The following is a 22703-nucleotide window of genomic DNA, read 5'->3' on the forward strand; positions in this document are numbered from 1 at the left end:
GGACCTGTAGGTTTGCACATTCCAATCTGTATTACAGTAGTATCACATGTCTCATGCAGTAACTAAGACGGAATCAATGTTTTGTGGAGCTGATAACATCTTAACGATAGTTCCTATTAAGCACAATTAGTGTTTAGTTACCTCCCTTTATCTTCCATCGCATAGGCAAACAATGATTGTTTTGTGGCAGGAAGGGGCTTGAGGTTTATTTATTATTTTAAATTCTGTTGCATATTTTTTTATACCTATTTTGTAGAAACATGCATTGACATACCTTGATTTTACGCTTACAGTGACAAATTGACACTACCGAAGCATTTTAACTTCTACTTGCAACACAATGACACTGTTAACCTTAAATACGGCAATCAGTTGGTAAAAAGCGAAACGCGAGTAAACTCCCAAGCGAGTGCGAATGAACTATAGTAAGTTCACCTGACTGCTGCTTGAAAACATTTTGGAGATGGCAAAATGATGACGTTTTAGGATCGTGTAAGAAACCGTTTTTGTGAACCAGTTTCGTGCCAACTTCATCACTAAGGTGTAGATGCTTCGTTCATTGGGGACAGGGGTGTAGATCAAAACCTGATATAATGTGGCCATAACAATACATCATCCGCTCGGCTTACACACAGACAGACAGGCAGACACACACGTATATATATATATATATATAGTCTGATGAAGCATTAAAGCGAAACCGGTCACACATTCTACGTGTTGGTGTTGTTTATTTTATAATTTATCAAGAAAACCTTGACAACACCATGGCATCAACTTCTGATCCACGAATTAGCAATAGAAAGACTTATTTAAAAACTACAATGGAGAGATTAGCGGAAAAACAGATGAAAAATGGATTACACGCACGCTTTCTTGAAAATTGTCTGGAAGACAATCTTGTGCCAAAGGGATTGCGTTTGAAATTAAAAGTTCATATTGGAAATGATACAGCATCAAAGAAGTTCCAAGAATCAATTGACTCCCTTTTGGAAAAGGTCTCTTTGGAAATATGTGAGAGACTAAAAGAAGAACATCAGAGAAGAGTAATCAAAATAGGCAAGGAACTAGAAGAACATAGGGATGAACTAAAAACATTGATAAAAGGAAATACGGGCATTTTTGACGAAGAACTTTTTAAAAAAACGGAATCCAAAAAAGACGAACTTTTATCAAATCAACTTAAAAAGTTACAGAATTTACAGAGAGAGAAAAACAATTTTCATGGACAAATAGAAACATCGGCATCAAAAATAACGAGAGGAAAATCTAAAAGAGATAATCAACAACCTAATCAACAACCAAATAAATCAGCAGATGAAATTGACTTCACCAATGTAAAAAAGAAACGTGTAGTAACTAAAAATCACACACGGAATAACCTACAACCAAGACATGAAAAGAAAATGAATCAAGCATCACTAAGAGCAAAAATTACCTATCAACCAAATCTCATTGAAAAAATGATACATCCATTCGAAACAATTGCAAAAATGATCAAGCAAAAAACGTAACAGCCCCAGGCACACAAACGGCGACCTATGCAGATGCAGTAAAAAATGGGGCGAAGAAAACTACACAAGAATCCAACAGAACGGTTATAGCAACAATACAAAGTCTAATGGAAACCCTCAAGGATCTGTTGAAAACTACACAAACAGAAGAAAGAATAGGAGATTCATTAGAATACAAAACAAGAACAGATGGAGGAAAGAAAAGAAAAGAATAAAGGAAATCGAAAGAGGAAAAGAAACTGTGTTAAACCTTTCTAAACGAATTCTAACTAATAGTGATTACATTCTTCTAGGTAAGGGATTATCATATTGTCCTAGAACCAAAGTGCATGATAATATTAATTTAGCAGAAGCATTTTTTAAATACACAAGATCGTTAAAATTAAAAGAATTTTTCTCACAATCATGTACATCTTCACAGTATGAAAATAGTTTCCATCTACAAAATAAGCCCTTTTACAATAAAAAAGAATCAACATTTACACCTTCTAGTGGACGTGATATTTATCTCGATTTTTATATTGAAGCAACTAAACAAGAAATTTTAAATAGCAGTCCTAAAAGAAAACATTTTACAAACATATCTAAAGAAGAATTAAATTCTTTACGTAGCTTATCGCAAGATGAAAGCATTATTATTAAAAAAGCGGATAAGTCTAGCACCATAGTAATTATGAATAAGGAGGATTATATTAAAGAAGTGGAAAGACAATTAAATGATGAAGAATATTACACAAAACTTTCCTTTATTCCTTCTGAAGAAACGAAAGAAAAAATAAGCCAATGTATTAATTTAATCTCTGTACACAACTGTTCTATATATGATGAACTAGATATCTTCCCAAATAAAATACGCACACCTCAGTTTTATATTTTACCAAAAATACATAAAGCTGTTGATAAGTCACTACCTTTAGGATATCCAGGTAGACCCATTATTTCTACATACAACTCAGTTACAAATAATATATCGCAATATATTGATCACATTTTACAACCACTAATGAAATCACTACCTTCATACGTCAAAGATACTTTTGATTTCATTACCAAATTGAAATCTTTACCGAAACTAACGGAAAATTCATTCCTTGTTACACTTGATGTGGTTTCACTCTACACGAATATACCACACAATGATGGTGTCGAAGCGTGTAAATATTATCTTGAAGATAACGAATTTACATATAAACTATCCAAAGAACATATTTGTGATTTGATAAAACTTGTGCTCGAAAATAACTTTTTTCAATTTGGTAATACAAACTATCTCCAAAAAATGGGAACAGCAATGGGTAGTCCTATGGCACCTGCTTATGCATCTTTATTTATGGGAAAATTAGAAAATGATTTTCTAAATAAATGCCTCTTAAAACCGGATGTATGGTTAAGGTTTTTAGACGATATTTTTATGATTTGGAGTTATTCATTAGAAGACCTTTATTACTTTATAGACAGTTTAAACAAATTGCATCCAACAATAAAATTTACATTCAATGTCTCTAAAACTAAAGTTTCATTCTTGGACGTTGATGTCATGAAAAATGAAAATAATGAAATTACTACCATGGTTCATGTTAAAAACACGAATATTCATCAATATGTTGAATATTCTTCATGCCATCCTAAATCATGTAAAAATGGGATACCATATAGTCAAGCAAAAAGATACAGAAGAATTATTTCGGATGATGCTGTTTTTAAATCATCTTTGACAGAGCTATGTCAGCATTTTTTAAATAGAAATTATCCTATTGACATCATTAATACTGCTTTCCAAAAGGTATCTTCTCTTACACAGCTTGAATCTTTACAATATAAAATCAAAAATAGAAATGAACATATCATTCCTTTTGTTATTGAATATAATCCAAGTTTGCCTAATATAGGTAAGATTATCAATAAATATTGGGATTTATTAAACTTATCATGTAAAGCAAGTGTTAAATCGCTACACGAAAGCAAACCCACACTTGCTTATAAAAGGACTAAAAATCTGAAAGATTTCCTAACTAATTCCAAATTAGAAAAACCATCATATAAAATAGGATCATCAACTAAATGTAATAGACCTAGATGTTCACACTGTTCATTTATTAATGAAAATACTTCTTTTAATAGTAATAATACGAAAGAAATTTTTAATATGCGTTGTGACATTAATTGTGCAACATCAAATGTTATTTATTTGATAACGTGCAAAAAATGTGGCATCCAATATGTTGGACAAACCAGTCAACAAATATCTAAACGTATGAACCAACATAGATCAGATATAAAAAATTATATCGATCAATCATTTTCATCTCATGTTGCCGCACATTTTAACAAAAATTCCCATACATTGCAAGATTTCTCCTTCCAACCTATTGTTAAAGCTGATTCTGAAATGGAACGTCTACTAAAGGAAACCTATTGGATTCACCGTCTTAATACGGTATATCCAAAAGGTCTAAATTCAAAAACACTATATGACATTTAGTAATTTTTTATTAATTTTTAATTTTTTTTTTTTTTTTTTTTTTTTTCTTAATTATGTCCCCTGTTTACAATTAAATATGAATATTTCATATTATTTTACTTTGCAGAAAATCTTAATTGGTAAAAGTAAAATCTAATAACATAAAAATAAGTTTACTAATTCTTTAAAAATGAAATTGAATTTGTAATTAATTATCAATATAATATGATTAATTATTTATAAAATACTTGATAGTAACCGTAATGCACACCATATTTTTATTATATTTTTATTAAATAAATTGAGTTCTGATAACCACTTTAACATCTGTAAAGATTATACTAGTGTATATGTTGATTACATTTATCTTTGTAATTATTATCTTTTTGTGTAATTTGTTTTCTTTTCTTCTAATAAGCATGTATTATACATAATACTAATATTACTAAAACTGTTTATCTCTATTTGTTGATAAATCGTATATATATATATATGGGGGGTATGGGACCGATGTTTATATATCATCTAAAATACAAAGTTTTATATAATTTCATTCTATTGCACAAATGGGATTAGCAATTACGTTTTTTTCCTACGACGACAGAAGAAGCTGACATTTAGGCCAAACTGAAACCGCTCTCTGTGCAATACAATTATGTTCCTCGAAAGGATCAAGCACACATCATGAATAATACATAACACTTGTCCTGTTTATAGGATTAGATACATTGTGGCAACGTTGCTAGATTGTATTTCCTCTAATTTATAACGGCAACATTGACGTCCCCGCTCATTCGCTCAGCCCCACCCTCGCTATTTCACTTCTAAACATGTTTTATTCTACATCCGTAAAAATTAATAGCTGACCATTAAATGTGTCCACCACCACCACCACCCAGAAAAAATTCTTCGGGGGCCCCTGGACGGCATTTGATATTACTTCAAAGGATTGTTTGGGGATTTGGGGTGATTATCAGGCATTTAATCCAAAGGTCGCAGGTTCGATACCCAACCAGACCAGCACGGAACGGTTACCCTGGTGTGTACCTGTGAAAGGCAATTATCTCCCGTTTCCTTAATGTGACATAACGAATAATGTGTTGTAAGTACTTTTAAAACTAGCAGAAAGATAGAACCAAGAATAAGTCAAATCTATTATTAAAAATATCGACTTTTATGTACTCTTTTCCGCATAATCAGTCAAGGCGTAACTTAAGTTATTCGAGGTAAGGCACTTATTAAGACTAATGACTCCTAAAACTCTCTTAAAGAGGCATTCTGTTACTATTTTGGCACCTGTCCACTTTCCATGACTACATATAAATGACATGTATTCAGTATTCTACATGAAACGCACCGTCGGTACTCGAGCATAAGACAGGTTAAACTGCAAACAACATAGACTCGGATTAGCTATCGGATAATGCGCATGCAGAACAATTTTAAAAAATAAATTTAAGTTGCAGTGTTCCAGTAAACTTGACCTTTAGACCTCCAGTCTTTTTATTGTCTGTTCCAAAAGGTTTTCCATTAAATCTATTACAGCACATCAGGTCTCAAAAAAACCGAAGTTATCGCACGAAAGTGAACTCGCAAACAGACGGATGAATAGACATAATATAAGACGATCATATAAACAGATGAAAATCGATATTGGTGATGCACGCACCCCACCTACCAATCTTTAATTCACACGGATGAAGTCAGTGTGTCCATTGCGGGTAACCTTGCAAAATAAAAGCAACATAATGACTCCTAAGGCTCCACTCAATATCCCAACAAATTAGCAAATCATTTTAAGACCAAATGAAAGAAGCTAACCCTTTACCTCTTTCTGTCCAGACGCATAACTCGGCTCCGGAGTTAAGGGTCTGTATTTGCCTTTCTCCTTACTTAAATCTGCAAATCCTAAAGATGTGTGTGGTCGTTTTTCTGCTGCCCCAGGGTCGGGCCACTGACTCCAATGAGATTGAGGCTCAGGGGGCGGGGTTTTTGAACGAGGTGCTGAATCTGGATCTTTCGGGGCGTCACTCGAATCTACTACTTCTTTTGGAGTTGGGGGTCTGGGTATATCGTCTGTAAATAAAGGAAATCAGACTAAATCTTGCAACATTATGAAACGAATTTAGCAGGACTTCTTGCCTATAATTTTGTCTTATTTTCCATTCCGACAAAGATTTATCTACTTACCTCGTTGTCTCAAAACGAGCCGTCTACCTCTCGTCCATGACCCCTAATATGACCCAACTCTTTTATAATTGATTTCTTTGTACGTTTGTCTTGAACAGCAATATTTTGATTTCGCTTATAGAACAAGATTCTAGAGATTATACTTTCAAACCATACATTTCTTGCCGTATAGTTTGTAAATAAATTATGTAGCATCAGTTGAAATGTTTTGCACACGTCAATACCTGCAATCAAATATGTGTAGCATCAGTTGGAATATTTAGCACACGTGAATGCTAGCAATCAAATATGTGTGGTTTATGTAAAATACCATAATCACTGGAGCGAAACGAAATTCAGAAGACGAATGTATATTCAAGAATAGAGAGGGACAGATTTACAACACATGCTACATGCTTATTAATTTTAATTCAATCTTATTTAATTTCACTCGAAAATTATAAACAAGTACTGCTTAGCAAACAGCAACCAGTACTCGGTGACACTGGTACACGTCACCTTCCAATAAGCTTATCCCACCAAACATTCCGCATCCTTCGGTTCAACGCTTATATATACATGGAACGCAATGGATTAAAACATATATAAAAAGAACTGTACAAATTTGGATTTTTGTAAAATTACTGACAGAAGACTGCTGTTGTTGTTGTTGTTGTAGGGTTTAACGGCATTTTTCAGCACAAGATAGGCAGTACACGGCGGTCAATATAACTGGTGGAGGGAGAATAGGGGAAAACCCCGGGAAATCCACCGAGACAAAATAATGGCAAACTTTCTCACATACCCACGTTAGCCGAGTCTGAGACTCGAACCCACGCAGACAGAGGTGAGATGGCAGTGATCCGGAACGGTGAGCGCATTTAGACCACTCGGCCATTCGAGGCCCAGGGAGAAGACTGATATGGAGGCATAGAAGATGTAGAGGAGGCGGAGAAAACTTGAAAGAAGGAGGAAAATAGGAATGCAGTGTACTACTAAATTGTATCTTCAAAGCATACGTCGTGAATCAGTAAGGGAATATGAATTAAAAATACATGCTTTGACGATATAAACTCAGTCTTTGCTTTGACGCTGTCGATAAAATAATGACAGCCCTCATTTAAAATATTATTTGCCCTTTTCATTGAAATCCGAAACAAAAGTGACCGTTATTTAATTGATTTGTTATTAATGTGGGAACTATATGCAAGTAAACAGGACCGGCCTTGGGCTGATTGCACCAATTTGGCCCAATCGAGCCCCGCGTCCACGGGGCCCCGCGCGTTAGTAATTTTTAAAAATGTATATATATATATATATATATATATATATATATATATATATATATATATATATATATATATAGAGAGAGAGAGAGAGAGAGAGAGAGAGAGAGAGAGAAAGTAATTTTAAAGCTATGGAAGAAAACTTTAAGTTCAATATCATATCAAACTTGTTTCAAAGTTTATTTCCAAATGCCGTGCTCACACGAGGCCCTGCGCGTAAATCCAGTGGACCCCGTAAAAATGATCAAAATCGAACCCAACGGTAGTTAAGGCCGTTCCTGGAAGTAAATATAATTTTGGTAAATAAGATACGAATTTTGGAAAGTGCCTTCAAAATCGTGGATAACGAGAATGTTTAGTATGACACCCCCCCCCCCATTTATATTTAAATAAGTTTTTGACACCTAATTGCAATTTGATAAGATATCGATGCAAATTCTGCATCATATGTATATAACAACTTTTATTTGACATTACAAATTCCGTTTTGTGCGTATATATCTATTTGTTACTCGACAACATAGATGTAAATTCCGTATAATATGTCTATAACTATCTAATACTAGACAACAGATCTTACCTTGTTACCAGACACAGCCAATTCCGTTGAATGAATGAATTTTAGCTTTGTAATAGGTTGCAACTTGACATAAACTCTATAAAAGTGTTATTGTAATCGAACGTATGGAAACTGAATGTGCTAAAGAACAGGTTGACTGTCATGCATTGTTTCCAAAGAAATCAAAGACTCTATATAAAATTCACTTTCTTTACTTAATATTTCACGCGTTGTTGGCAAATAGATTTATTATTAAACTCTCTCAATAGTAGTGTCCCCCGTACGGTGATCGTGTATCCTAGAGTTACAGCTCAAATACCTGTCCACTGGGATTTCAACACTCCGTAAGCCGATAACAGTTCACCGCCGGCTTCAGCCCACTAACTCTATTATACCACTGCCAGATGATATACAACGTATACATATATCAACTCTTTCTGAAACACTTTGACCCTTTTCTTGAGCCTGCGCATTGCTCAGCTACATAGACATTTGGCATTGTTTTTGTATAATACCACTGTCATAGACATTTGAATAAGTTTCTGATTAATTTAAAAGCGCTTTCTATTGAGGCGTGTGGATTTCTACATGGCAACAGGGCATCAGGCCGAAGATTTCTTTATGAACACTATCAAAGGTAAACAAAACGACGGTAGATATTGATTTAAATGTTAACGTTTTAATCAGACTATTACCAAAAGAATGACTGAACCTATAGCAGCTTGTCTTTTTAGCATAAATAACAGTAATTATTCGCTTTGATTAATGGGAGTGCTTGTAGTATAATGTGTTTTGTACTCAGTAAAAATACATATTTGATTAATATAATCAATTCTTCAACACCGTGTAAAGTAAAATTATATACAACTCAGTTAACAGGGATTTTTAAAAGTCTAGATAAATAGAAAACACGTATTGCAGTAAACCAAAAACGAAAATGAACATTTTTGTCACAATCCGCAGCAGATATGAATGCAACGGTTGACATTCAATACACATTAGTATATCCCTTGATTGGGATTTGACCTAAACGTGGTTTCTAGGTTTCAGACGTCTTAAAAATATCATAGAATGATCAGGGTTTTTAAAGAGAGACAGAACTTTCTAATGTATATTATTTGCCAGATAACTAATAATAAATTACGCTTACGTACAAGTGCAAAATTTTGGTAAATTATAGTTCCGGTCCTTCACAACATAAAACACAGCATCTGTTGAACAATGATATGTTCTTATGAGAATAAACGCGTCTCTGATATATATAGTTCAGTTGAAATAATAAAAAATTTGTAGCATCAAATTCGTTACAATGCTATTATAAGCTTTCCAAAAAGTGAATTAATTTAATAAAATAATGACATAATTAATTAATTAATTACATAATCAATTAAAAAGAATATATATATATATATATATATATATATATATATATATATATATACACACACACACACACACATACACACACACACTTTAAGTCGACACGGTCTCAGAATATGTTAACATCGCACGAACCATATTAAACACAATTGTCCATTAAAATGATTAAATAATTTTGCTGATCTATCCAATGGTACTGGAGTGGATTACACAGCAGTAATGAATGAAGACCTATGATTTTCTGACCTATATGAATGAAGGCCTATGATTTGCTGACTTATATGAACGAAGGCCTATCGTATGCTGAGCTATATTAATGAAGGTCGATCAGACGCTCGCCTATACGAATGATGGATAATTATCGTGGATCTAATGATGGTTCTTTACCATTAAAAAAAATAACATACATACATATGCCTGTCTGCCTGCCCGCCCACTCACCCACATACGTACGTACATACATACATACATGTTATTCGCCTATGTTCTCATTATGCTCAACACGGTAGACTTATTCACTACATAACTTAGGATTTTACTAAGGAACCTCATGCAAGTGAGATACTAAAATGGGTCACAGCCATGAAAATATATGTTCTAGCACGTGGCTCCTCAGATAGTATATAATAATAAGAGACATTGCTTGTAATACGAGAAATTGTATTTGCCCACATAGCCCTTGATTTCTTAGTGTTTACAGTGAAACCTCCCAGTGATCTAGGAGTCATAATTTTCCTCACATATTTTAATGAGTTATGGAAGAAATTAAGAGCAGAGAATGTCAAAATGTGACAATTCTCGTCTTTTTTGCCATTGTTAGATTGCATAAGATCGCCAGTATTTTCAAAACTTTGCAGCTTTATTAATATATTATCTCTCCAAAGTATAGACGCCAACATATAGTTTTATAGTGTGAAATCACTTGCCAAACGAAAATATCAGCAATATGCATTTGAAAGAAGAATTACGATGGTCTCAGCTTTCGTACCTAAAGACATCTGTCCCTTAACTTTTCAGAGATCTGACCCGTATAGATGAAGAATAGCTCTTTGAAGGGATCTGCATCAAAATGACGCCTACACTACTGAAATGTGTCATTGCATACGACACTCGGCCGAACCAATTTGTACCCGGTTAGGTCAAGAGACATTAAATTAAAATTACTTTTTTTTATAGATGAATTGAAGAAAAGTTTTCATGATGTTTAATGCAAGGTCATGAGTACCAAGCCCCGCCGTGGATTATCATCATTCAAAGTCATTTCATGTTACTTCGGCAAGGAATTCTCGTACTCAGTCTAGCAGGTACAGAATCTTTCAGATATAATTTATTGTTATCAGAATACAATTTCAATTCGTAGAATCCACTTTTAAAGAGCCACCCCGCGTTCGTATTTTACCTTTTCTCGGAACCAGGGAAAAGGGAATGCACAATTAAGCAAAATAATTAATTTTAGGAACACCATATGACGCTGACGAATACGTATTAGGAACACAAAAATACCCTCTCACAAAGATATGTTAAGAACACCAAATGACACTCACAAAGACATGTTAGGAACACCAAATGACACTCTGGAATACGCTGAAAAAGGAATGAATATTTTGAAGTATGTGAAGTCATCCTCCGCCATAGTAATTCCCCCTTACCGTTACCAGGATACGAAGACGTCATCATAACGTGTGTACTACATCATGAAGATAATACGTATTTGTTATTTTGACGCGTGAAAGAGATGCAGTCTTTGTATTAAACAGGATCAAAATGCATACGGACATATTTGAATAAACGGTAACGATATCAAGTAGAATGTTTTTTTTTATTTTATAAAAAAGTTAATATTCAATATTCATTATCCGACCACTGATAAAGTAATATGCATTCGGCTAAACTCTCACCGTCCCAATATCCCACATCACCCAAAAGTACAGGAAGTACGTCGCGATTGTTTTATATTGATCTAGTTCATAGCATGTACCAAAATCTATTATTTAAATTTAGATCAAATTTAGATTCCTTTACATGAGTTTGTTTTATCAAGTGAATTTTTTTCTTTATTTGAAGTTTTAATCCTTCTAAATCAATTCTGTCTTTTTTTCTTGCATCCACCTTAATTATTTAACACCGCAATGTAGAAAATTGTCTTTAGTAACAATGATTGATGGTGATGATTTCTTAGCGAAGCATGGTCTAGAAGGCGATAGATTATACCAAACAATGGACATTGAAAGCGAGATAAATTTTACCTTTTATAGCATGCTGACTTTTCTAATACAACCAACCTGAAAATGGTAGGTTCTTTGTTTCTTAACGCACAAAGTTTTCATGTCTTATTTCGCTAGTAGAAGTAACACATATTTGAATATTTTGTTGACAAAAACCCATTTTCTCGCGAAGATAAATACGGTACGTAAAATCAAGAAAGGATAAAATGTCATAAAACTAGAAAAAACCCAAAAACAAAACAATTTAAGATAAAGATATTTGAAATGTTTTTTTAAAAAACAACCTATCTTTCGTGATGGTTTTGCTCACTTTATGAAAAGTTTGCAGAAAATATCTGACACTGAACTCCTGCAATGCTTTGGAGCCTGTAATTTAGCGTATTATTGTTTCCAAAGCAGGATATTTTCTACATGGTATTATTCCTGAAAAATAAGTGTTTTGAAATGTGAGGATCAATAGAGACAGTTACTTTCTTTCACCAACTACACCGCAGAAAGGATAGGAAAACTTACCTGTGCGCCCTCGTCTGGCGTGTACTACGAAATGAATATTATCACGCCTTCGTTACAAAAACGGTCATCTGTCCAACCAGGCAACGATTTGTCGGACAGATTTATTAGCCATTCAATGAGGTATTTTCTGTCTCTTTAGTGCCACTAATACTTTCACTTAGAGGTTCGTGTAGCAAATCTGACCTGAAAATCATAAATATCTGAGCTTGAGATTGAGATTCATTTTTAGTTTCATCCAATCAAATGTGAGCTTTTAAATGTCAAGTCGTATAACTGGTTGTCAAAAAATCTCAAGCTCAAATAGTAATATGATCTCCTGGGCAAATAATAATCGGACGAAAATTACTTTTTGTATCGCCTGTATCAAAGCACATGTAGTATTTACCGTCAACGACGAAGGAGCCGTCGTCAACACAAAAAATGTGTAGTTTAGGTATTTGGAGAATACATACATTTTTGCGTGATTTCGCAGTCGAGGCAGAACTCAAGAGAAACCACTGTCTGAATTTATTTTACGTGACTTCAATGTATTCTCTTCCTCTACCCACCTTCTTTTAGCTGCAGTGGTCTCTGATCCCTTAAATTTAAAACGTGGTCGATTTATAGGACTACTAAGAGAACTCCCCAGTCACGTTATTATTGAAAAGATCACGAAGATCGAAAATGAAACTATGGTTAATTGATATGTCTACCAAGAGAACTCCCCTTTGCAGTTCTAATACAATAAAATATGTAGAAGGCTGCATGGTTTTCACGGCGATAATACACTTGAAATCAACCGTGTTAATCTGCGGGAATATCATATTGATCCTGGGCCCGACGTCTGACCCCATGCATTAGACAAAACCGGGTGTACATTCACATATAAAATAAGAGAGCAGCTAGTATATTCAAGTAACATACACAATGCTAAATATTACCAAGGGTAAATAATGTTGCCTTATGCACCTTCGTATGCATCTATAATCCTGGATTGAAGACTAATAGCTTGGAGTTTGAAGTGAATGGACGACACGGACTCGGTAAAATGTCGAGACAAAAGAAGTTTTGATAACAATCTTTGAGCAAATAATTGAAATAAATGGTTTGATATCCTATAGCTTTTAGTCACATTATCTTCCAGGAGAAAAATACAAAGTAAACATTTATTCCCTTCCTATACCAATAACTGTTAGAATTTTTGCTACTTATCCAATTAGTCGCTTTTTAAGCCGCTCAACAGTAGCCATATCTCTAGACAAGGTAACATAGAAAGTAAAGTAAAGAACAAATTAAACATAGTGATTCTATTTTTTTAAAAGGGCATTTGACAGTTTGATATACAATGTTATATGTAAATTGACATTTCCACAGCGTGTGCCAAGTTACTTATAGTTTCCTACGTCATAACGATACCGTGAAGTTAAAGTTTGTGCCCCATCCTAACTTTTATATCTCTTACCGACCTATGCGCTCCGGTGGCCCAGTGGTTAGAGCGTCCGCCTCGGATGCGGGAGGTCGTGAGTTCCATCCCCGGCCGAGTCATACCAAAGACGTACAAAAATGGTACTAACAGCTGCCCCGCTTGGCGCTCAGCATTAAGAGGTTAGTGTTAGGACTGGGTCGGCCTGGTGTCAGGATAATGTGACTGGGTGGGACATCATGCTACATGTCTGCGGCATAATGCCCCAGTGCTAGACATCACTTTAAACTGCCACACATCGTAGCGATATGACTGAAAAACTGTTAAAGCTACGTTAAAACTCGAAATCACACACACACACCGACCTATGCGTATAAATTGCATCCCATCGTGGTTTTTACACTGGGAACTCGATCTCACACAGGTAGGGATAGAAGAAAATTACAACAAATGAGAAAATCTGCTGATATTAAATTTACATCGACTTGCCTGTGACAAGGCTGATGTCCATTTCGTTCACCATTATCATTAAAACAACATTTCTCATATACAGTAACAACAGAAAATAATCAAATGTACGCGTGTGGGATAGAAAAAAATACGTTTCTGTTGTATTATTCTTTAACTTTAAATTTGCAAAGCTAATTAAAAGCAGTTGCACAATATATTGTTAAGCTGGTATTTTTTTATGTTAAAAAAAAAATTGGCATCTCTTGTCTCTGGTATCATGACTCGAAGTTACGTACCCTTTAATACGAATTTCACGCGTTCCGTGCATTTGTTTCTGGAGAACTGGTGTTCTGCCCTGTTTAGAATTAAGCCGGAACGCTCGTTACATTGGATCAATATGTTTGCACGGATGATGGTTGATTAAAGTGGAAGAAGGTCGCCAAAATGCGATAGATTTGACTCCAAAAAAATTTACTTCGAGGACAGGAACAAAATATGTCGCCAAATATAGCATTTGTATTTCCATATTTCATTGTTCATCGAGTTCGTCATGTTTTACAAGTGAATCTGTTTTTTTTAAAATGTTGATTAAGTTTTACTCTTATTTTCAGTTTGAAAATGAGAGGACTGTAATACCAGATTCGTCTACTTCTGCAAGTGAATCCATATTCAGACTTGCTAGTCTATGAATTATAGATGATACTATCAAATAAAAGAGTTTGCTTGACTGTATTCATGGAGTCGAATTTATATTTAACCATAACTATTAGAGTTTCCAGGACATACATTTGTTTCTTTTACATAAAAACTTATATTTCAACATTTCTAAATCCTTTTAGACTCTTTAACGTTAAGTCTTTTAATCCCAGACTGGATTTAGTCTGTGAAATATCTGTGTTTTATCCCTTTGAAATGAATAGCCCGTAAACCAGCCAGTAATACGATCTGATTGAAATTGAGATCTCCAACATATATGCTAATATCTTGATTGTAGTCAGATGGCCAGTCAAAATATACAAAACTAGTCGAATCGTAGGCCAGGATTAGCGACACGGTGCGCACAGTGTCGATATTTGAAACATTTATCTTCCGCGAATCGTGGATACGGAACGTTTTGCCCATTATTCCAAATTGGTAGACCACAAATAAATTTTACAGCAGTTATTAACTAACCGTATTTGAAGGAGACTTTATGCTGAATCATAAAAATTATATCTTGTGCTAACGCTGCAAATATCCCCCACCCTGACAAAAACGAGGAGGCAGAGGTTTTCCAATACTTGCAAGACTGAGAGTGTATTTCAGTGAGAGAGCTTTATATCTCACAGAAGAATCCATGGTAATGCCACGCCAGTAATATATTGGATTCAAAACAATAATAATTTTAATGGTATGCATGGCTAAGGATATAGACATAGGAAAATCGAATTTAAATAGGATGTACTTTATCGTACATAACCGTGGTAGGGTGCAATACATTTTGGCCATACATTATCCAATTAATTACGATATGATTAAATATTTTATTTGATGGAGGGAGAGGATACAATTTTCAAGGGGATATTTCACATTTCCAAAACGTAAATATTTCAAATACAGTAATCCTCTGATTTTTTAACTTGTATTATTCTTCTTGAAACGATATACTGCAAAGGTCTGAATACTGTATACCGCCCATCCGGATTTCAGAGAGAGAGAGAGAGAGAAATGAATCTGCAAAATGGTATGGCTGAGAACACAATTCTGTCTCTATGACTTTTCAGTTATATGTATATAAAGATTTTTTTATTGCAAAAAAAAAGCCTGATGAGCTTAAAAGTGTTTATACCAAAGATTTTCTTGATACAATCACACATATGACGCAACTACCCTTGATTGTCCTTCTGTTTAGAAGTTATACCTTTCAGTTATTGATATCAATTTCAAAAAAAAAAAGGAAAACAGTAATTCCAGCTAGATGTTATCACATTGGAAGAATATTTTCATCAGTAAACTGCTGTATAAGCAACTTTTCACTTACCGATATCATGGATGGACGGAAAGAAAACGGTGACTTCCTTCCGCTTAAGTATGGACCGGCGATAGGACCGGGACGGAACCGGAACTGGCCATGTTTTCATTATACCAGGTGGTCACATGAAACCCGGCATACTTCGAGCCGATGCCTTACATTTCTTTACAAGATTACTTCAAAAGATTTTGATTTTACTGTCGGTCTTCAAAAGTATAATCAGTTTAAGACTCTAAACACCTGCCTTCTGTACAGTATTCTGGCAGTTCGTAACAGTATTGCAAGTTGTAAAGTCTAAATACGTTATATATCGTCTACACTAATCTCTTGGCAAAATACACGCACTTTGTGAACGAACATGTTGAGCCTATTCTTTATTTAGCAGCCGGAGATCTTTATTGAGCTAGTTCATGTACAATATATTTAATAGCTGGACTTATTCTTCTCTGCTTACAGGTAAATCATTTGCAACAGAGGGTATACATCTAGTTTGGTAGCGTTATATAAAGAGATCTTTAAATTGGTATAAAGGCCCCCGATCTAAATATAAATAATGTTTGACAGATATTTGTATCCGTGCTTTCTTCTATCGATTTCGAGGACATGTCAGTGCAATGGAAGGTGACTTGTACACGGCGCAGTATCAGATGCTTAAGCATAAAAGCGTAAACCACGGTGATTTATTTGTCTTTAGATTATTTTGTTTCATCAAACGATTATGGGGCCCAGGAATGAAATAGAAACAAAAAAAATATTTAAAAAAATAAAGCTCAACGTAAGGAAATTATTATAACTAAGAAATTGTGTCAGGGAACAATAGAACATTTGTTTTTTTACATATATAATGTCGATAAATATTTCAGACACACGTCATTCTTTGATTGATTAATTGATTGCTCGTATTACTTTCACTCTCTTGGGGTGCTAATGTATAGTTTGATCGCTTGATTGATTATGAGTAGAAACGTGAAAGAAAACAGCACAACGGCCTTTGTAAGTCGACATCTAGTGTAAACTGTTACCTACTAGAAACTTTATAAAACGTGGGTGTCCGTCATTTCTAAGAAGATAGATTTTATGTTGTGTCATCTAGCTGCAATTAAAGATCATATTAAAGATAACGTAAGTACAACCAATAGTTGTTACTTCTCCTAAAAGTGTACAAGTACAGTAAGACCTTTTTTGTTTCGTGGTACACGCATTATACACAGCAACAGAAGCGAAGAAAACATGAAGAAAAACAGTCTTTGCTTACAAAAACACTTGTATCCAAGATATTGTATAATAGCACAACAAATACGAAAAGGAGAACAAGACTTTATATTCATCAGATCTTCTGTTTTTCTCGGTTACATCTGGATTCTTCTCGCATGTAAAAAAAAAACCAACATGCTTGCATAGAGTTACCATTGTGTTATGTAAACAGAGGAAGATGAAAATGAGAACGGAAAAAGAAGACAACTTGTTTATTTGTGCGAATGAAGCTGAAACAAATTAAATAAGTTGGCAAATAATTGGATGCTCATCTAAAGTTCAGCTAAGTCCACATTAATACTATCCACACTAAATTGCTTTCAATGCAAATTCCAAGCACAGCTTACATACAAACTTGGATTAGATCGTCCTTACATACAGACACACGGACATACATATTGGTTGACAGATTTGCGTGCGTTAGTGCAGAAATAAATGATACGCATTCAAGCACTTAATTTATAAAACCAATTAAGCAAAACATGACAGGGTTACTTCCCATTGACCCCGCTGCTTAATGAACATTGCATATAGTTATTAAAAGTTTTTTCAAGCCCAAGTCATGGAGATGATGAACATTGGACTGTATTTGCTAAATAAGGAAATACATGGTTATACAATAAACATCGAAACAACTCGAAAAACATTTGGTTGTAAGGAAATATCTACACGTTTTATTTATGTTCTTAAAAGGCATGCATGGCTATTAAAGCTGTTACACATGCCTCGATAGACTGATTCTTATTCGGAAAGATATGTTCCTATGACCAATAGGGTTTACCTAATTTTTAAGCTAAATACACGCATTTATTACTTCTGCTTTGTATATTTGACATTTCTTTTCAAAACATTTATTATTATTATTATTATTATTATTATTATTATTATTATTATTATTATTATTATTATTAGTTTTAATAATTAGGTGTCAGCATGGATGGTCAGGGTGAAAGAAAGTAAACTTGTCACCTTCATTCAACAATTCAGAAACAAACATGCTAAACCTAACACTATAGATGACCGTCACAAATGTCCACCTTTTAATTCTGTCACGAACTGCAATTAATTTTCGGCATTCCCAAACACCAGTTGTTATATTAACCATTGGAGAGATTGATTGGAGCCGAAGTTCAAATGCGTAAATCTGAATGAAACATAATTTAATTAAACGAGTCGGAATTTTGCAATTGCCGGATCTTGTTACAAACCTGACACTTTCAAGTACAACGTATAGACGATTTAGTATGGTGGTGAAAAATGTCGATACAGGAGGTACAGTTGGCGAAAGAAACATAAATTAATAAATCTCTAAAGTCAAAAGCCCGATATGCAAAAGTGTACCATAATTTTAATATAATTACATACAACTAATGAGAAGTTTTCAATTGAAACTGGAAGGTGGGAAAATTCTGATATATCGGATAGAAAATGTGAATTAGTCGCTTCAATCGATATAGGTGTTGAATTTCACTAGCTTTTTAAAGATCAACTATTATACTGAAATAAGAAAATGATATTTAAGTAAGAGGTATCCAGAACAACGTTAATATATGCGAATTTACTGAGTTGCTGAAAATACAAATGTTAACTTACTGAATAGAGTGCATTTAATAAATTTATTGAGCTGATATTTAAAAGATTTTTGTTCCCATGTAACCTCAAATAGTGATGTGTATTGCATTTTTTAAAATTCCATTATGTCACGTATATTCAAAATGTTGATCAGTATGTGTCTTTTTTACCCTTCTCTTTTCTACCCTTTTTAGCCGCTAAACGACAGGCATTACTAATTTTATTTGAACCGAATTTCACATTTCTATCGTTAGTCATGAACAGATAATAACATTCTGCTCTGATATGTGTCGCTTTCATCATGCTTTAAAGAGTAACACATAATAAATACGTGATAAATATACATGTAAATTTTACCAATACACCAGTGTTAAAACATGCGAAATATCTTATTTAATATGAAACAACGGTTGCTGACAACAGCAACATCTATTAAATAGTACAAGCCTTAAGGCAATGCTGTTTAAAACGTGTGTGCAAAGCTGGAAAAGTTCTTCTTGAATTGAGTCATCTCTGTTAGGGCAGGCTGGGGTAATATTGAACGCTGAGGATTGGATTTTTCACTTAGGTGAAGAAAGCTAGTGAAATCTTTTGTTGGAGTAGCGAGAGCTCGGCAGTGATTATCAATAGTGCCATTTTCTAAGGTTTGCTTTTGTTTGTGGGGAAGGAACTTAAATTCTCTTTTTGATATATGATCAGGAATTTATATCGCCAACGAACTAAATTTTGATCCCACATGATATGGCAATACATGTACACGTATAAGCGATTTAAAGACATGCCTTAAACCACATTACGTGTGAACTTATTACCGATATTGTTTCACCTTTGTGGTAATTATATATTATTGAAGCCGGTTAGTTCCTTGCCAAATCGTCATTACCACTGGCCACTTCATTATTACGACTTAATATTACGTAATTTCGATATAATATCTCGAAATCTCGACTTAGCTTTCAAGTGTAATACTAGTTAACGCCTGTTGCATTGTGTAAAGACCCATTCAGACATTACCTGCTGTGCCCGTATGTTCCATGTTTTCGTCCGTGTCCGAGTCAATCCCCAAATCTCTGAGTAAAGCACTGACACATCGCTCCCCCTGTTCACCTCCTGTAAAGGGATTGGGGAGAATTCTCTAGAGAATGCATGGGATTAAATCAAGCATGTTAATTATTTCCTCATGATGCGACACAATATTGTTGGATATCTACAATCTAGATATTTGACACTCTGGCCTAAGATTTTTATGCTTCGAAGACTTTGTGCACTTTTAATTACCGGTGTATCTTAAACGGATGCACTCATGGGGTAATGTACTTTGAGGATTAGACCTCAAACAAGTAATGTCGTCAATTACTTGATGAACTTACTGAGCGCCTAGATAAATGATTTAATGACTTACGAAGTGCAGGCTGGATTGACACGTATTAAGGAAGCGTTATTCGTAATTCATGTTTGTCTTTGAAAAGCCACATCAGTATATCACCAGATTTTCTCTAAAGATAAACAACAAAAGAAGAGAAAATAAAGGAAACTCGAAGAATAATTAAACAAAGGCGAGCATTGTGACTGTTTTTATATATCTCACCCACGTTAAATAAACGTGATTTATAATATCATGAATTGCATTTCTTTGAGGAAAGCAGATATATGAAACCATATCTATAATGTATTGAGGCAATTAGATACTAACTCAAGATCCAATTGCTTTTTATTTAGTCGTGTGTATTTATAATGATATAGACATTTGTAGATCGGAGAATGATCATACGATATGATAACTATCGTACAGTACGAGAACTGTCAAATAATGTTACAGTCTTTATAGTTGGTGATATTATCTAATAAATGTCTTGTGATTTTATTGTACCTACGATATTCACAAATCTTAATTATATATTTATTGAAATACATAACCGTTCCATTTTTGGACATGCTTTAACTTCGTTTCGTTTTTATTGATCTCATGTGCGTCAAACTAGTTGGCGATTATTGCAACGGTTCTAAAACTATTGATAACTAACAAGCTTAAGCGGGAGGCAAAGTAAATAAGTTTGACTAAGTCTACTGCCTGCCTCGTGTGTTCTAATGTGACAGTTATTGAAAAACAAGTTGCATACACACTCCCCCATTGCTTCGCTTCAAGTGATTACATGCTTCAGCAATAAATCGAATTACCAATGCTTTAAGTGGTATGCGTCTAATAAACGCGTACTGTATTAGTGCTGAATATAAAAGTAGTTTCAATTGTGTACGAAAGAATGAAAAAACCGGCATAGCATGTATAATTTAAATTACTACCTGGAAGGCGTTAAAACTTAGTAAAGGATGTGGAACGACGAATTACACACTGTTATTATGAACATACCGGCGTGCAACATAACTTGACGTCATATGCCCTTTATTATCTTTTCCGGGCATTGCGCTGTGTGTTGAAGGAGGCACCAGAATGGCCAGCAAGGAACAACGTTTTCATATTTTCGTTATAAAAGAAGAGAGGGTAATGATAATATAAATCAATAGAGAAAATGCAATTGGGGGTGGGGGAGGTTAGAGAGAGAATAGTATTCAAATATCACAGATGAGCGAAACACTTGGGGGTGAGGGAGGTTAGAGAGAGAATAGTATTCAAATATCACAGATGAGCGAAACACTATAATTTCATTTCTTCTCTTTACCCCTCTTTGACTACTTTCCATTTAAATTTAATTCCCCTTCCTTTATATTCTTCATTTATTAATACATCATACCATTGGTATACGCCTACGAATCTTTAATTTACTTTTTATCAAAATGTTAATTTTGAAAATCTTAATTACATGATCATTTCCTGAGTGTCTTATGGAGTCAATATGACAGTAATATTCCAAGTCTTATATTTGAATAATTGCACATTTTGGGCACCATGTAATCTGATTTAAATTTATGTGACACGTTGTAACCGGATTTAAGTTATGTGACGCTTTGTATCCTGATTTAAGTTATGTGACACGTTGTAACCTGATTTAAAATTATATGACGCTTTGTAACCTGATTTAAGTTATGTGACACATTGTAAACTAATTTAAGTTACGTGGCATGTTGTAACCTGGTTAGGTTATGTTACGGTTATTGAAAAGCAAATTGCATACCCACTACCCAATTGCTTCGCTTCAAGCGATTGGACGCTTCAGCAAGAAATTGAAATTAGCAACGTTTTAAGTGGTATCCATCTATTACAATCGTACTGTATTAATACTGAATATATCGTACTGTATTAATACTGAATATAAAGGTAGCTTCAATTTTATACGAAAGAATGAACAACCCGAGTTATGATAGATAATTTACGTAACTACCTGGCAGGCGTTAAAATTCAATGAAGGAAGTGCAATGACGAATTACAAACTATTGTTATGAGCATCCTGACGTCCAAGACAAATTGACTTCATACGTCATACATGACGTCATATGTCCTTTCTTATCATTCCTAGGCATCGCTTCGTGTATTGAAACTCAATGTGTTTAAAGTATATTTTAGTAGTTTAATACAGTTAATATAATTATTTGATTGACTTTCAATACATAACTGTCTGTATGCATTAATCAGTATACTATTTGCAGCATTTTTAGTTCAAAGTCGTTACTAAACTAATTTAAACAACCTTAAATATTTAAGTGGTATTTTTCCAAGCCGACCTTTTTCACCGACGTCAGAAGTAGACATTTTTTATGTTTAAAAATCGTTGTGCATTGAAACTTGTGCATTGTACTTTCCTTGAGTCTTGTAGAACACCCATACCTTAAATACATAGGTCAAAACAGGGAGAACATATATGTAAAAAAATTTCAAACAGTCAGGGACAAACGAATCGCTAAACGGACAGGTACACACACGCGTGACTTGAATGATCTTCGCTAATACCTT

The 22703-nt window shown here is 34.2% G+C and overlaps 1 protein-coding gene across 1 annotated transcript in view; it reads right to left on the reverse strand.

Annotated features, from left to right (window-relative positions):
• LOC149802014 (uncharacterized) overlaps positions 1-22703 on the reverse strand; it is a 58279-nt gene that overhangs the window by 7787 nt on the left and 27789 nt on the right. The window contains exons 3-4 of the mRNA XM_089956414.1: positions 19811-19906; positions 5804-6051 (exon numbers count right to left, since the gene is read on the reverse strand). Coding sequence (XP_089812540.1) covers positions 5804-6051; positions 19811-19906 — 344 coding nt within the window. The remainder of the gene's footprint in view (positions 1-5803; positions 6052-19810; positions 19907-22703) is intronic.

The sequence above is a fragment of the Sinohyriopsis cumingii genome, chromosome 4 (assembly GCF_028554795.1).
Source record: "Sinohyriopsis cumingii isolate HCF-2022 chromosome 4, ASM2855479v2, whole genome shotgun sequence".
In the NCBI taxonomy this organism is placed as follows: Eukaryota; Metazoa; Mollusca; class Bivalvia; order Unionida; family Unionidae; genus Sinohyriopsis; species Sinohyriopsis cumingii.